The 18,411-nt window shown below is 28.2% G+C and overlaps 2 protein-coding genes across 2 annotated transcripts in view; one reads left to right on the top strand and one right to left on the bottom strand.

The window, feature by feature from the left end:
• The window catches only part of LOC107441168 (uncharacterized), a 159,768-nt gene extending 142,954 nt beyond the window's left edge, over positions 1-16,814 (bottom strand). The window contains exon 1 of the mRNA XM_071181548.2: positions 16,656-16,814. Coding sequence (XP_071037649.1) covers positions 16,656-16,704 — 49 coding nt within the window. The 5' untranslated portion in view covers positions 16,705-16,814. The remainder of the gene's footprint in view (positions 1-16,655) is intronic.
• Positions 16,815-17,005: 191 nt separating this feature from the next.
• Positions 17,006-18,411, top strand: part of TfIIS (RNA polymerase II elongation factor) — a 62,474-nt gene continuing 61,068 nt past the window's right edge. The window contains exon 1 of the mRNA XM_071181549.2: positions 17,006-17,054. Coding sequence (XP_071037650.1) covers positions 17,037-17,054 — 18 coding nt within the window. The 5' untranslated portion in view covers positions 17,006-17,036. The remainder of the gene's footprint in view (positions 17,055-18,411) is intronic.

Genomic DNA, 18,411 nt, shown 5'->3' with positions numbered 1-18,411 from the left:
TTTACCTGTACATGAATACAATTCTTTTTAATTTATTTCTTTTAACAAAAATTATAATGTTATCGAATTTGTTCAACAAGTTAATTTGCTACTAAAAATTCTGAAAGTAAAAGCAAAATTTCTAAAGATTTAATAATTTTGAAATGAGCGTAATTTAAAATTTGTTTTCATATGCAGACATTGAATTTTAATTTTTCATTTAGTTTCTTTTAACGTTCACTATTTCAATAGAATTCTGTAAAATATTTCTGCATTTTAAAGTTTTATACCTTTAAATTAAAATTTAATGCATTTTAAACAAATTTTTCTCATATTTTATAATGAAATTTACTACTTTGCATTTTCGATTTCCGCAAAATGTACTTTAAAATAACTACTTTTTTGTTTTGTACTTGTATTTTTACTTGTACTATTTACTCATTACTTTTTAAAGTCGAAACTTTTTACTAGTTACTCTTTAGAACAAAAATCTAGATGCCTCATTTGAACTCCCGATCTGTCAGATAGAAGGCAGATAGCTAAACCGGATTGTCACATCTCAGGGGCAAGAAAAATTTATTATTTTAAAAATAAATTAACTTAAACTTTAATTGGTCATATTTTACACAAGGGGAAGCAATTGTCGGCAAATTGTCTACCCTATCGAAGGTTTTCACCCATGCTCTATAATTTAAGCCATGCTTCGTTTCAATATAGATGTATAACCTTGTGACTGGTAAAGAAAGAAAGGTAGATTACGTAGCTGAGTAGTTGGCATAGTTCAAGAGTACTGTCATTGTGTAACTGTCAAGAGTACTGTCATCGAAACTTGACTGCCTGAAACAGCCATGGCCAGCTACCGGCAGCGGTCGTACAGGTAGATGTTTTACCATATAAACGAAAAGTTTTATCATAACTTTTGCACAAATCAAAGTAGCTATGTTTTACGCAGTCACAAATACATAAACATAGGAGAATATAGGTGATGTGTTCTGTTCTTACACGAATCTAAGCGGTTATTTTTTTCACTGTCAGAACTGCATAAAAGCATTAGAGAAGACGTATAAGACAACTGTTCCTGCATAAATCTCAGTAGCTATGTTTTACGTAGTCACAAATGCATGAATATCGGTGATGAGTTCTATTCTTGCCCTAATCTCAGCATCTATATTTTACACAGTCAAAACTGCTTAAAAACACAGTAGATGGCGGAAGATGCAGTTGTATCCTGTTCTTGCACAAATCAAAGTAGCTATGTTTTACATAGTCACAAATACATAAACATAGGAGAGAATATGTGTGATGTGTTCTATTCTTACACGAATCTGAGCAGTTATATTTTACAGTGTCAAAACAACATAAAAACAGTGATACAGCTGTGTCTTGTTCCAGCATAAATCTCAGTGGATATATTTTATGAAGTCGAAAATCAGTAAGACGTAGGCGAAGGCGGATGATGCAGTTGCATCCTGTTCTTGTACAAATTAAAGTAGCTATGTTTTACATAGTCACAAATGCATAAACATGGTGCATGAATATGGATTATGTGTTCTATTAGTGCTCAAATCTAAGCAACTAGATTTTACACTGTGCATAAAAACATAGCATCTAGATTAAGCATCTAGATTAATCCAGATTAAACATCAAGATTAAGCATCTAGATTAAGTAATCTAAGCATCTAGATTTTACAACGTGCATAAAAATATGTCATCTAGATTTAACACAATTAGCATCTAGATTAAGCATCTAGTAAAGTCTAGATTAAGCATCTAGATTTTACACAATTGCATAAAAAAAATGGTAGAAGTCGGATGATACAGTTGTGTCTTGCTCTTCCGGAAATCAAAGTAGTTATTTTTAACATAGTCACAACTACATAAACATGGTGCATGGATATGGGTGGTGTGTTCCCTTCTTACTCAAATCTAAGCATCGATATTTTACACGGTCAAAACTGCATAAAAACAGAGTAGAAATCAGATGATACACTTGTGTTCTGTTTTAACACAAATCAAAATAGCCATGTTTTACACAGTCACGAATGCATAAACATGTCGAATGAATATGGATGATGTGTTATATTCATGCACAAATCTAAACATTTTACACGGTCAAAACTGCATAAATATATATAGTAGAAGTCGGACGATACAGCTGTGTCTTATTCTTGCACAAATCAAAGTAGTTACGTTTTACACTGTCAAAAATGTATGAAATATATAAGAAGGGTAATGCAGTGACCCATACTTGCACTAACTGGAGTAGCTTGTCAACAGTAAAAATTCTTAAAATGGAATTTAAGAATTTTAAACTTACCTTTTCTAGCAGCTGCTCTTTAATTTCACAATTTGAAAATAAGGAATAAAAAAGTACTACCGTATGGTAATTTCTCAACATCTTTTAACTATGAAATAAAAAATATTTTTTAATAACATTTACTTCATTAACAATAGTCATTTATTTTAGTTAAATTGCTTCAATTGCCAAATTGAAAACTTTTAATTATATAATGCTTTAGATTTTAAAACACATATTTTCTAAAAAAGCTGGGAATTATTTTCGCTTTTTAAGCTATTTTTCTTTCGGAGAAATTACAAAACTTTTAATCAGTAAAACATCTCTACATTTTAAAAGTATTCTAAGAATGTTTGGTACAAGTTAAAGTATGTTTCGTTATTTAAATATGGAACGAAAAAAACGGAAGAATGTTTTAATAAAATTAGTAACTTAGCATTTGCGAACAATAATTTTAAATTTATAGCATATTTTTTCCTTCTTTGTTTTCATTTGTTTAGTGGCTTCGTCTCTGTTATTTTAAAACTCGGTAAACAAACTTTAAAGAATAAAATGTCAATATTTTGTTTTGCATTGTACTGCTTCTGAAATGCTTTCTATATCCTTACAAAATTCTGATGGGAAAACAAAATGTATTTTTTATCTGATTATCAAAGGCATTTTTATTTTCATTTATTGTTGATTGGAGAACATTAGAAAAATAACCCTAACTAATTAAAATAGTTTTATAAATATTTTCAATGTAATGTATTTTAAGTCTCTATTAAAAAGCTTTTATAATTCAGAAGTTTTTAATCAGTGTTTGTAAGTTTTAATAACTCGACCGACATGACTATAGTAAATAATAATTTCGCTAAAGGTTACTAAAAAAAGTGACTGATATAGAATTACCTGTTATTTCATACTGTAGAGTAAGAAATACATGTATTACGTTTTTATTTGAAACAAAAATACATTACTACAGATTTACAAATAAAACAAAAATATGACGCTATGTTTTAAGTTTAAAATTAAATAAAAATACATCTTTTAAGTCAAATTTAATTTTAAATGAATGGTGAAATACACTTGATCGAGATGATATAACATCCTTTTATTAATGCATAATTTTATTTCACCTAATTATCAATCGTATTGATCATTGAATTTAAAATTTCAATAAATGCTTGACTGAAATTTCCAATATGTAATTAAACTACGCTGAAAATTCCAATTGTAAAAATGAAATTTAAATTCATTGTTAAGCCTAAAATCGTGAGAAATATTTCAAAATTTAATTACACTCTTAGAAATAAAACGCACTTTTGACGATTCAGTAATCCTTTTGAACAGTATGCCGTTAATTTTGAGAATCATTTCGACGCGAAATCACGTGACTTGTGACAAAATGCGAACTCTCAAATATATGACGAAAATGTTTCCTCAACTCGAAACCTCATCGTAGTGCATTATGGGAGATAGTTAACCAGAATGCCGAAACTAGAATAAAGACTAGACAATCGTAAATAAAGTTAGGATTTAAGCTTGTATGGGGATCAAGAAGTCGGCTTAGTATCAGGAAAATCCGGGGTTTGAATCCCGTTTCGGCAGGGTTGTAGTCTATCCCTCTGTTCTGTCTGTCATTGTTGCTTTTGTCCTTGCTCGGATCATACACCAGGAAATGGTTTCGTCAAAAATGTTTATCAAATATTACGCAAAAAGTTTCATGATATTTGATCATCTGTTTTTGCAGTTTTCGAAAAATTATAGCAGTGAAATTAACAATAGAGAACAACATTAGAACAAACATTAAGAACAGCATTTTTACAATATTTTCAGCTCAAAATACAGCTATACGTTAAAATGGAACTTTAAAATACAGTTTTTAAACAGAAACTTGCAATAATGTTCTGTTCACACCTCCTAAATATTTCACTTGCTTGGTGTTCTTTCATAAAACAATCTTTGCTCAATTTATGGCATGAATACTGAATTTGCTCATCATCTTAAGAGCCACAAGGGAATTCTCGTCCGCCTAATTTTAGAAATCTTCAAATACTTTGGAAGGACCATGATTTCAACGAAATTTTTTAATGATTTCTACTGCTTCTAGTCTTGTTTACTTCTCCCTTGTTATGCATCGCAAAATAGGAGGTATTTAAACAAAAGACACTGCTTTCCTTAAATAGAAAGAATTCAGAAAATTTGCGTTTTCGATAAAATGAATGTCTGTCTTTTACGGCATAACACTAAGTGCGTAATAAATTTGTAGATCCTGTTCATACTTTGAATTGATTATAATCAGAAATAAGTGACCAGATATCTTTATGAAAGGAAATCGAAGGCGAGAAATAAACTTTGTATTTGTTAGTTTGCTTCTCATTTTCCTCTTATAAATTCAATAAAGTTCATAAAATTTGGCAAGTTTTGCAACCATTAATGACAATAGAGAGCTTGCAGATAAGTTAAGGACTATTGTTAAAGCGAAACAGACCATATGCAAATATCTGAAAATTCGCCATCACGACAGCAACCACGCACAGAATCAGAGTCACGGGAAATTCGGTCACTCCGGCACAAGGCCCCGAGTCACGTCCGATGAAAAGCAACACAAATCATGTCGATGAGCGAATGAGGACAGCCATGAATTCAGAGCTCCTATACTGGAACACACAGGGCGGTGGTGTCATAACAGCTGCAAACGAAGTTCAAAAATCAGGCTGCCCGCATTGCGAATAGGTAAAATTTAACCTTGACCCACTTGATTTTATTATAGACATTGAACAGCTTTTCATATCATATTTACTGTTATGTCAATGAACTGCTGCGTAACGTAGTAATTTGAACCTAACCCAGAATACAAAGAAACTCTTGAATCAAACAGTGTGACAAACTGCTTTAATGGACATTTTATTTTTTGATGAAACATGAGACCATGTTTGCTATGTTTGATAAGAAACCTGGAAAACCTCCCGCAGCTATCTCGATAGATAAGATATATAGATGATAGATAGACTGATGATTCAAGTTAAATTAGATAAATTGAAATGAATGATACATGAACAAAAATTAATGTATCATTAATTATTTGGAATATTTTTGTTAGCACTGCAATATTTTTGTTGGCACTTTTAATAGCATGCGATAAATGCCGATCAGGTGGAATACATCCACAAAATACTACGAACATAAATTGTTTTTGTACAACTTACTTATTAATATATCAACAAGATTATGCACTGTTTATTAATTAGTACTATTTAAGACAATTGTTAGAAACTTGAATTAAAACAATTGTTAGAATGAATTAGTTAATTTTAAATGACGATGAAATATTCCTCGAACCCAAGTTTTGTTTCCATATACTAATTAAAAATGATTAACTTAAATATGTTCGTGTATAAATATGTTATTAATTTTAATTATTAATTATGTTATACTTTGTGGTATGAAAAAAGGTAGTTAAAGTAATAATAAAAGGACATAAAATAAATATATTACCTACAGTTTATATAAAGCGAAAATAATTCAGATAAACCTCCATTAATATTATTGTTTTACGAACCCCAACTTAAACAATCTTTCTAACCATTTTACCTAACAAATAAAATTACGAAACATATTTTTTAGAAACAGAAGTTTTTATTGTCCATCTATTCTGATTATGAGAAACTCGTTTATAATTTTTTTAACCGCTTCAACAAAAAAAAAACTTAATTCTAATTAATATCATTTAATGAATAATATTCAAAAAGATTGAAGCAGCAAAAATGGATTACATCAAACTAAAAACCTTTGATGTTTCTTAAGTTACTTTTTTTTTAATACAAGCGTTATAAAAAATGCTAGTAATGGCATAAACCTTTTTTTTGCCTCCTTACACGTCACCAACTCTTCATTAAGTATATATTTTTCCCTTTTTTATACCCATTTACTAATCAAAATTTTTTTTTTATTTAGCTAAGTATGAAGATACTAAAGTAACTTCAAAGGCAGAAACTGTAACAATTAACGCTTTACTTAGTAATATTAATCACATTTATATAAGTAAAGTAATTAACCTAATAGAACGCACTTTTTAGACTTAATTAACCAATATAATTTTTTATACGCGAAAATAACTATACTTTTTGTCACATTGAAAGCATTAAATTTTTATACTTTTCAGTAAAAACAAGGAAAAAAATTAAATTAATTTTTTATTACTATTGTAATAAATATGAAGAAATAGTGTTAATACGAACTATGAAGTTTTTATTTTAAAAAAGATATTTGAAGTTTTTGATTTATAAACAACTCTGACTTGTTTCAGGCTCCAAAATATCCTCTGTCTATATTAATATGAAACAACTACGTTATTATTTTGAATATTAATTTCTTTATTTCAGATTTCATAAATTTTTTAGACATAAAATTCACATATTATTTTTTAGATGCAAAAATAACTAAATTTTTGTGTCATATTGAAAAAAGATTTTCCATTTTTTTTATGTTTTCCCTGATAAAAAAAAGATATAAAATTACCTTTAGTTTTTTTTTTTTTTAATACTGAAGTTTGATATTATTCGAAAATTGTGATTTATAAGCAACTCTAACTTTTTTCGGTCTTCAAAAAGTTCTTCTTTTTTTTGGTAATCTTTATTTCGGATAATTATAGCTAATCTTTATTTGTATTTCATAAAATTTTTATTCATAAACTTCATATTTTATTTTTCAGATGTAAAGATAACTAACTTTTTGTTATGTTGAAAATAGATTTTCCTTTTTTTTTATGTTTTCCCTGATAAAAGAAAGATATAAAATTACTTTTAGTTTTTTTTTAATATTGAAGTTTGATATTATTCGAAAATTGTGATTTATAAACCACTCTAACTTTTTTCGGTCTTCAGAAAGTTCTTTTTTTTTTGATAATCTTTATTTCGGATAATTAAAGCTAATCTTTATTTCGGATTTCATAAAATTTTTGTTCATAAACTTCATATATTATTTTTTAGATGTGAAGATAACTAACTTTTTGTCATGTTGAAAATAGATTTTCCATTTTTTTATGTTTTCTCTGCTAAAAGAAAGATATAAAATTACATTTAGTTCTTTTTTTTTTTAATATTATATGAAGAATAACGAAATAATGATAATACAAACTATGAAGTTTTTATTTTTAAAACGCTATTTGAAGTTTTTGATTTATAAACAACTTTTAATTGTTTTGGGCTTGAAAATGTTCTTTTTTGACAATATTATTCTTATGGATATTAATGTCTTTATTTCAGATTTCATAAAATTTTTAAACTTGTATATTAATTTTTAGGCTCGAAAATAACATTTCTTAAAAATCGACATTTTGTCCCATTGAAAATAACCTTAATTTTCTTCATATTTTTCCTGAAAAAAAGAAGGATCAAAAAATATAATTGTTTTCTTTTTTTAATATTGTAATAAATATTAAAAAAATAGTATACTAATATAGAAACTATAAAGTTTTCGTTTTGAAAACACTATTTGAAAAGTTTGATTTCTAAGCAACACTAACTTGTTTCAGATGATTTCTGTCTAAATTTTTATTAAACAGCAATAGTATTAGGAGCATTAATTTCTTTATTTCAGATTTCATGACATTAAATTAAAGTAAGAAACTTCTGAGTAGACTTATTACTAAGGCGAAAAGTGCAAATTACTAAATCTACGTGCAAATTAGAAAATGCAAAATGAATTAATACGAATCTAATTTATAGATAATAAACTGCGTCTTACTGAACAAATTATGCTAATTATATGAGGCATAAAATAACTAAAGAGAACATTTTGTAGAAAAGCATTTTATTTATAGTTAAAATATCTCACACAGTCATAATTTATATTGTTAATAAGAGATCTAATTACGAATAAAATTCTGTTTGTGAATAATTCATGTTTAGCGAACATTTCGTAAAAATCATCTCTATTATTAATTTGTAATTAACTATTACTCGAATAATATTTGCTATTAAATTAAAAACTTTTTCAAAGACAAATATTTCTTTGATGAATATGCATTAATATGTATTAAATATAAATTTGCATCTTAAATATGAATTTTTAAAGTAAACACCTCTCTCAAAACAAACATTCCTAATTTTGTAATTATCTATTTGCTCATATAGTTTGGAATATTATTGTGGAAAGCCGTTTGGAGCAAATAAATATTGCTTGTTTTTCTGCTTATATAAATTTAAAATTAAATATTTTTTTTTATTTTTTTTAAATGTGTATTGAATATTACAATAAATTTAAATATTAGTTTTTCACAATTATAGTAAACGAACATAATATTTATTCTCGAACAAAAGTGAGAATATTTTTAAACTGAGAACAGTTATTTACCGAATGACCCTGGAAAATTGCAAAATACTTACTTTTGAAAAATTAAAGTGTTAGTTTAAAAAAAAATATATTTAAAAGAAAAACGTTAAAGAAAGAAATGCAGAGAATTAGATACAATGGTATAAATTAAATGTATATCAGTTTCTTTACCTACGCATTGTTTTTCCTCATTTTCAAAATTTTAGTTATTTTATTATGACCCAAAAAAAAATACATAAGATATATATATATATATATATATATATATATATATATATATATATATATATATATATATATATATATATATATATATATATATATATATATATATATATATATATATATATATATATATATATATATATATATATATATATATATATATATATATATATATATATATATATATATAGAGTTTAAATTGCTTTAATTTGAATTACACTCTAAAAACAAAATTCTTAAGCACTACCTCTTTTTTAAGCTACTTTTGTATTTCTACTCATAAATAAAAATAAAAAGTTTGCATTAATCAAATGTTTAAAAATAGCATTTTCAAACTCCAAATATAAGAAAATTTAACAATATAAATGCAGTATATCTTAAATATTTTTCCACGAATGCTTAAAAGATTTTTCATCGTACTTTTCTTTGACTTTTTCCAAAAATTTAATGCATGAGTAATTTATTTTTTGCATATTTAATTTTTGGAATCTTAATAGCTTAGAAGCAGAAAAATCTCCATTTTAAGAAAAGTTTCTTTTCTATTTCTTTAAGTTCATTTTTAAAAGAACAGGTAAATATTGAACAAAGGAAGGGTACATTGCATACAAACAAAAAAAGATAACTATTCACAACCAAACAATAAAATTCATGAATTTCTTCGAATAGTTAATAAAAGCAAATAATGATTTCGACATCTTAACAAAAGACAATGCAAAATGGGATTGTTTTCTTTTTCTTCGTTAAATATCCTTTATGATTTTTTTAAACGAAAATAAAATCTCATATGCATTAAGTCATTGCTTTATATTTTTCTTGAACTCTTATTATGTTTAAACTAAAAACAATTTAATTAAATTTTCATTTAAATTATACAACAATCAGTCTAAAAGCAGAAAATAAGCTCTGCATAGGATATAGTATTGCTCTAGTCCTTAATTAATTGACTTTATAATAAACTTAATTTTCATAGTAAATTTTATTTATTTATCAAGCAAAGAAATGTGATTACACGATGAAATATTAGAAAGAATTTAACTAGGAAAAATATGTAATGTCAATACGTATCCAAAAAACATTTGCATGCTCCATAAAGTAGGATTATTTACAACTAAAAATAATGGTTTGGATATAATATGGAGACAATGGTTTACTTGTAACATCAGTTACGTTCACAGGAATATTCATTTCGAAATTTTTAGGATTGCTAATACAGAAATGGTTAAAAGTAAATTTAACGTTTTTGGAGTAATTAACATAGCCGATTTTAGAAAAAGCAAAAAGTAAATATACTGGCTAAGTATTATGAGTAGTAAACTTTATTTAATTTTTATTTTTATGTAAATGCCTATTATATATTATAAATATTGGTAGATGAATGAGTTAGAGCTTCCTTGCTGTCTAGCAGCACGCGGGAGATTTTTGTGGTTTTCCTCTCCATCTAACGCAAAGGCGGGTTAGTTCCCGCAAAGCAATCGTCCAATAAGGCAAATTTCTCCTAATACTTGATCCTGAAGTTCCCTTGTCTTCTGAATTGGGTTCAAAATTGCAAGGCTACGGAGTTGAACGTTGGTAATCGTAAACTTAAGATTGGGTCGGCTGTTCAACGACGATTATAAAATAAAATAAAATTTCAGGTTAGAAATTTATGTTATTGCAATATTATAATGAAGTTTCATGTGATTTTATACAAAGAGAGAATTTTATTATTGCTAGAGATTTCATTTGCAAATGTCGATTTAATGAATTGAATTTACCTGGAGAAAAAAAAATTTAATTTAATCTAAATTAAGAAAACTGTAGCGTTTATATCCATTTATAAGTGTAATTATTTTTGGTTCGGTCAAAAGCAGTAATAAAATTGTTTAATTCAAATAAGAGAACAGTATTTTTACAGTACTTCAAATTTTAATTTCACTATGCATTGCGAAAAATATAAACATTTAACCATATTAAGCAATTTTCTATTATTTTTACATTAACAGTACTTTTGCTGCAGGTCCTATTGTTAGGAAAATTTGAACATCATCGTATTTTTATCATTTTATATGAAATAATATACATTGACTTTCATAATGAAAAGAAATTTCATATTTCATCCGTAACTCCTTAACTATTTAACAGACTGATTTAATTGAAATTTGAAAAGAATATAGGCTGATATAATCCAAACAAAAACTATTCTATAGTTATAATGCATATGAGGGCTTGAGTGCAAGAGTCATCGGATGTGGAAAGTATGAAGCAAGAATTAGGGAAACGAACAAAATGAAATAGATTTATAAGAGTTTTAGTCCCCTTATAGTTTCTTTAGAATAAGCCTCATTGCGGTTTTATCCAAAAAAATAAAATAATTTAGGTAATGTTGTGCAATTAATCTCACTCGTTTCGCAACGCTGCTTTTATGTCTTACCTGTGCTGCACTTCACTATAGTATTGCATAGCTGATGTTTGGCTCTAAAAGTAGGAACCCGGAACATGCTGTCTACCGTCCAACATGAGAGAAATCAATCATTATGGCAACGGAGTAACGATTGGCTGAGAGTAGGCTTCACGTTGCAAGACCCGCCTCCCCCCTACATGCCTCAGAAAGAGCCACTATGACACATGAAGATCAAAAAGGAAGAATAGCTTATGTCCATTTTTCTCAAAAATGTCGACTGGATCGCTATCTGCTTCATCTTAAGGATTATTTTGTTTCAGCAAATTAATAACGTGCAAAATCTTTTCGCTCCGAGAATTATTACACAATGAAGATGGGTCATGATGAAAGAAAACTCTTCCTTTCCGTGCGTATAATTGTTCTGAATACTATTATTTATGAAATTAAAATCGATATTTTCGAATTTTATTTGCATTAGATAGAATGGTAAAGTTGTTCTATGTGAGCAAAATAATTCTAAGCCGTCATTATAGAAAAAGGGGCACTTTTTTACCAAAAAATATCTAAGTATTGTTTCCAGATTAATGATTTGAAATATTTTGAACATTTCAGCTTGAATTTCAGCACAATACATAGAGACATCTTGTTGACTATGCAGAAATAATTTTTTTTCACTAAAAATGCTCTTTTGTACAATTTTAAAATGCGGCTGATCATAAAAATTTAAAAATAATGTAAAATGAGTTAAAGCATAACATGACAATTTTACTTAATACCATTGCTTAATTTGCTAAAAAATAAAAATTGGCAAAAAATAAAAACAGATAAAGAATAAAAGAGGATCTCAAAAGCAAGATGGGTTTTTTTTTATAAGCCATTACTTCGTATACGTGTTTATCTATGGTTTTAAATGTACTCTTGAGACCCAGTGTCCATTATTTATTATAATAATTGTACTTGATATTAATTGTACACTGTATTAATTGAACAGTTTCGTAGCTTGATTTTTTTTTATTTACACTTTACAAAGTGATTGTTTGTGTAAGAATTAAATTGGATATCACAGTTGATTCGAATTAATTGCCAAACAAAGTTATACGAAAAGTAACAAATTTGCTTTAAATAATTTTTTGTACAGTTTCATCCAATATAAATATCTTATAATGAAAGTCCAGTGAATTTTATTTCTTGATAAAATGTGAAGAATTATTCCATATAAAAATATCCTACAAAATGCAAAAATTATTAACAGTTAAAGTTATCATTTTTTGTACAATTAAAGTAAATAAGTAAAAAACTTAATCAAGTTTAATTTATTGATTTCTTTTTAAAGATATTTTATTGATTTATTTTCTTCTGAGCTGCATATTTCTAATAAACATTGCCTTTTTTTAGCCATTATTCAAAACTCTGGTCTCGAGAGGAAACAAAATGCATTTTCAACTTACAAGTATTAAGAAAGAAGAGTAAAAAAATTAACAAATAGAAGTCTTTAATGATTAATACATTAGTAAAGAATTAAAGTTATATTTAGTAAAAAAAATTAAGTGGCATAAGTGAATGAGTTAGATTTTAAACACGCCTAACCTGATCACATAACGACGAACGTTATACAAACCAGACAAGTGCATGTGTAAATGACCATAGTATTGAAAAAAAGTATTCCACAATCACCAAAAATACACCATCAATTTCTAAGAATTTATCCCATCAAGCAAAAAACTAAGATAAGTTAATAAAAATACAATCAGTATCGATGTCTCAACAAATCTTAAATTTAAGTCTAAAACTTCAAATTATCGAATTAATTCCTTAACTTTAAAATGGAGACAACAGCTTAAGAATGAACTCTCATTTTAAGAAAAAAAATTTATTACGCAACTATGGTCGCCGACGGCAACCAGCTGTTTAAAAAAATTTTAGAAGAAATTAAAAATATTTTGACAAATGATTTATTTTACATAATACTTGATTATAATATTTTAACAATTTGATTTAAAGTATGTTTACAGTTGAAACTGCACATTTAAAAACAAAGAAAATATATAAGTTTAAACTTATATAATTTTTGCTAGGAAAAGAACCTTTGTTTTGCTTTTCAAGAACTTAAAGACAGCATAACCAAGTTGAAGAGGTTTTACATTATTAATATTTAATTAATCATTTTAATCTTTAATTAAAATGAACTTTTGTAACTTTTTTAATGGACTTTTTTTTTAAGCCTAGACAAGAGAACCCAAGAATTGAGACATAACTCATCTAAGTCTTAATTGTGAATATTCATATGCCCGGTCGAGGCACCTATCCGTTGTTGATGCCCAACCTCTCGAAATAAGGACATCGCGTTGGCGTTTGTACTTCGAGTTGACACCCACACAAACATCAGTACCCATTACTGATAGGTACACATTTCAATATCGTGATGCATTGTAAAAAATATTTTTCTTTTAATAACGGCAGGAACTGAACTTTCTTTCTTCGCCTTAGAAGATGCCGTAAGATGCTAATTTATCGTTACCCAGTGGGCACTTGTGAACTAAAGTCACGGAGGCAAGCAACATTACCCACGCCACACTGCCACAAATACCCATTCATAAGATGGGCCACATTCATACATTCACACATCAGAAGACAACACGGAGAGAGAAACATCCATGCCCAGAGCGGGATTCGAACCCGCAGCCATTGGCTTCGCAGTCACGCACGCTAACCACTCTGCCACCTGGCCGGCCTTAGTAAAAAATATGAACATTTAACCCAATTAAAATCATTTCTATTATCTCTACATTTGACAATATTTTTGTCACCCAAATAAAATTTAGCATCGTATTCAGTAATTATCACTATGCGATATTGTCATATTTGATGCACCTATTTATATTATCGGTAACCGGTTACCTTTGTAAAACAAAACCTGGCTTCATTTAAAGGATAATAATCTAAAGTTTGATAATTAAAATTTCATTTTTAGAAAAATATGTTGACAATTATTTGTTAATAATAGTCGGTAACAAAAAGTTTTAAGTGCTAAAATTTTAAGAATTTAAACGCCTTAAAACTAAAGTACCTTTTGCGCGAAGCATACTTACCGTTTAAAATTGGTGATGAAGGTTAACTATAGTATTTCTTAAATTTTTGATAACTTATATTAGGCTGAATATTTGTTTCTATCACGCGGTTTTACTTTAGCGCTTCGTTAGATTAACGAACTTTATGAATATTTTTTTCCGAGATTTCGTCTTTTTCGATTTTTTAAATAATTTGTAATGATGCTGTGTCCATGACAGCGTACGTTGAAACAAAGAAAAAACATTTTTTCCATGGTGGTATGGTATTTTATTTGCGTCGCACTAGAGCTGCACAATGGGCTATTGGCGACGGTCTGGGAAACATCCCTGATGATGATCCGAAGACATACCATCACAATTTTGATCCTCTGCAGAGGGGATGGCACTCCTGCTTCGGTAGCCCGACGACCTGCACGCGAAGTCGAGCACTATACGGTAGAGCAGTTTAACGAGGACCAATACCACACACTCTCGGTCCCTACGCAGACTAATCCAACGGGTCAACCACCCGCACACTGACCGCAGCCAGTGATGCTTGACTTCGGTTATCTGCTGGGAACCGTGTCTCAACGATCAGTCCACTGCGGGACTTTTCCATGGTGCACGTGAAAAACTCAAGAAAGAGAAATGAAATATATCGCAATGATTCAAAAAATTATAAACTGCAACAAAAAAGCACCGTACGAATCAATGAAGCCATTCAGAAGATGGCTCGATTGCAATAATTTTCAAGAATGGATTTTCGTATTTTTATTATTGCACCTGAACTAAATGACGTCGAAAACGGACAATTGTTTACAAACCACACTATAAAAATTTGCAAGCTGGAAAAAAAATAACTCTCTACTCTCGTTCTCGAGTTATCAGCTAACAAACATACAGACTTTCACTTTCATACATATAGAAAAGTGATTACGTGATTAAATAATGTTCTTCGTCTTATTATTCGTCTTAAAACGTGCTGTAATTTTAATCCACCAACAATATATCTAAAATCAACTTTATTACAACTCTTAAAACAAGTTCAAATTCTAAAACGAGATCAACCCATGTTATTCGAGTTAATCATTTTTGACAAGCAATTCAGTTTTAATACTTTTTTTATTTTCCTTTTTTAATGTATAATCACCTGCGTAATCCTACGAACTGCGCATTCATTTCATATTGCCTTATTTGACTTATTAGCAAGGTAAAAAAACAACTCTGCCGTAAACAACTAAGTAATTTTTAATGTTCACAAACTAATGAGAACGTTAGTTTTTCGAATGATTAAGAATCTTGCATTTTATTTTCTTATTTTGAAACGGATATCTATATTATACATCAATGCTGCTATAATTAATCGATATTTATTAATTAAAAACACAATTTTTCTATTATTTGAGGTAAAGTCATGAACTCACATAAAAATTAACAATAGGCAAATCTATTACGAACCCCCCCCCCCCCAAAAAAAAATTATCCTTATTACTTTTTATTCGCCCAGATTTGAAATTCGCAATATAAGATCGAAGCATTAAATTAATGCATAGAAAGTGCCAAATATTTGGACCAAATCAAAATTAAAAAAAGCAACGAAATTTTTACTGGTTTTAAGCATGAATCATAAACATTGAATGAAATGTGGAAAAAAACGTATATCCCGATCATGAATTACATTTTTTGATGTGACAAGGCGTTTCCCTATTATAATTCCTTTTATCATAAATATAATTTCATTATATAATTATTTTTGCTTAAAAATTGTCTGTTTATCTAGGTATCCTCTACAGCACATCCATAAAAACGGGCCCAATGCTCATGTTTTAAAAGTTATATTAAATTATAAAATGTTAAAAGTTATATTAAATTACGGAATTCTTTTACTTATTTTCTCAGGTCAAAAAATAAATAAATATGTACGCGTTATTTAATGTACACAAACATTTATGTTGAATAAAATATAAAATTCAATACTACATTTTTCTTAGTATAAATTTCTTTGACATAATTTCAATCCAAAACACTATTTCTAAATGTATTTCGTTTCATTGCTTTACATGATTTTAGTTTTGTTGTAAAGCATAAAATAAAACGGAAATAATTTCGGAGAAAATAATTTTATTCTCTGTATTAAAAAAAAATAATTGTATTATAAATAAAAGTATTGTATTAAAAGAAATAAAGATATCAATTTGAATCAGCTTTTACTTTAACATTGCATTATATTTTTTTAAGGAACTTACAATTATTTTAGCGTTATTTATATTGCTCCTTTTACTCAAGCAATTATTTTAAACAAATTTGTATTAGCATTAAATTTAAGAAGAAAATGTGTTGAGAAAAAGTAATTTATGAATTAAAATGTTAAATAAAGCTGTAGCATCCACGTAAACATAAAGTCACTAACCTTCTCCCAGCATAATCCAGAGGCCAAAAATCAGAAGCAATCCTATCATAGCGACCAATCGCTAGACGAGAAGGCCAAGCAACGGCGCTCCATGAGAATTTTACAACTCTGAAGAAAACTTGCTTTGACGGAAAACGCGAAAACATCCGATGATCAGAGTTGAAGCGTCGCTTTCCGGCAAAGCTTCTGATTCCGTAAGCAGCTGTCGCCATCTATCGATGAAATTTAATATTACAAAAATCAATCGAAAGTCAATCTTCTCTCGGGTTGCATCGTGGTGACCTTACCTAGTGTTTCTGGTTCTAAGAAGACAACTGAAAACATTCGATCATTTTTTTTTTTTTTTTATTGCTGAGGAGGCGAAAAACCGGAGAGTATTGAATGCTGTCTGGAGCACGTGTGAGTTTCCACAATAGATTATTTTCAATTCTTCTTTCCTTCATTCCTTTTCCCTTTGCATTCATTTTTTTCCTGGATCGTCTCGCACCGATTGGACGAAAAAGCCCGAAACGGGAATAACTTTTCCACAGACTGCACTTTTGTTTTCCCTGCATCTTTTTATTCTTAGTATCATTCACGGGAAATAAAATGCCTGTCATAGTTCTTTTTTTCATTTTTTTTTTCATGGTTGATGAAATAAAGTGCTACCCTGTCAAGGTGCTTCTAAAATATTTTTAAAGAGTTCATCTTTGTATACCTTGGAGGTTAAATTCCCTAAAATATAAAAGGAAAAGGTATTTTTATCCGTAATATTTCCTATTGGTGAAATAATATCTGTATGGCAAAATTTATTAAAAGTGTAAAAACTGTTGCTTTTGAATAAATTTTTCTTGTAAGAAAATTTCTTTATATTGCATTAAAAAGAAATTTAAAAAAATAACAGCCTTTTTTTTATTCGTTATAAGTTCTACGTTTCTCGCTCAATGTTTCTTACAGCGAATGCTTTTTGTTTATTTTTTTCTAGTAAGAAAATTTTAAATTATGTAAAATATAAAAAAATAACCAGCACTTTTTACTTTTTTTACAACGATAAATTCGGTGTTTCCTTTTCTTCTCTGTTTCTTACAACAACTGCTTCTGCGATTTTTTTTCTCGTAAGAAAATTTCTGAATTATATGAAAAAAATAACCAATATAATATGAAAAAAATAACCAATATTTTATTTTATTTATTTATATGTATCTTTTAACGATAAGTTCTATGTTTTTTATTTTATGTTTCTTGAACCGATTCTATTTGCATTTTTTTTCTTGTTGGAGCATTTCTAAATAATATAAAACGTGAAGAAAAAAACAACCCAAAAAATTTTTTTACAATGCTAATTTCAATGTTTCTTACAACGATTGCTTTTGCAATTTTTTTCCTTGTAAGAGAATTTCTGAATTGTATTAAATATGGAAAAAAATAATCAGCATTTTATTTTATTTATTTATTCATTTGTATTTTTCGGTGAAAAATTCAATGTTTCTTCCTTTATGCGTCTTGCAACGATTTCGATTTTCAATTTTTTCTTGTAAGGCCTGTTAGGCGATACGTTTGGCCCGAGCCTCCTCCAACATCGGGACGTCACTGTATCTACAAAGAGGGTTTGAAACGATAAACGTTCACCTCATTATCCAGTCTTTGTAAAACACCCAATGTAGGTTCCGAGGGTATACAGAACAAAAGTATTAGAACAAAACTCTTTTTCACGAATACTGCCAGTGAATTAAGCTAATTTACATTATATGAAGAAGAAAACAACAATAAACTACCC

The sequence above is a fragment of the Parasteatoda tepidariorum genome, chromosome 8, assembly GCF_982258835.1.
Source record: "Parasteatoda tepidariorum strain Cologne lab strain chromosome 8, Ptep-v5.0, whole genome shotgun sequence".
Taxonomy (NCBI): domain Eukaryota; kingdom Metazoa; phylum Arthropoda; class Arachnida; order Araneae; family Theridiidae; genus Parasteatoda; species Parasteatoda tepidariorum.
This window is presented reverse-complemented; position numbering and strand designations above follow the sequence as displayed.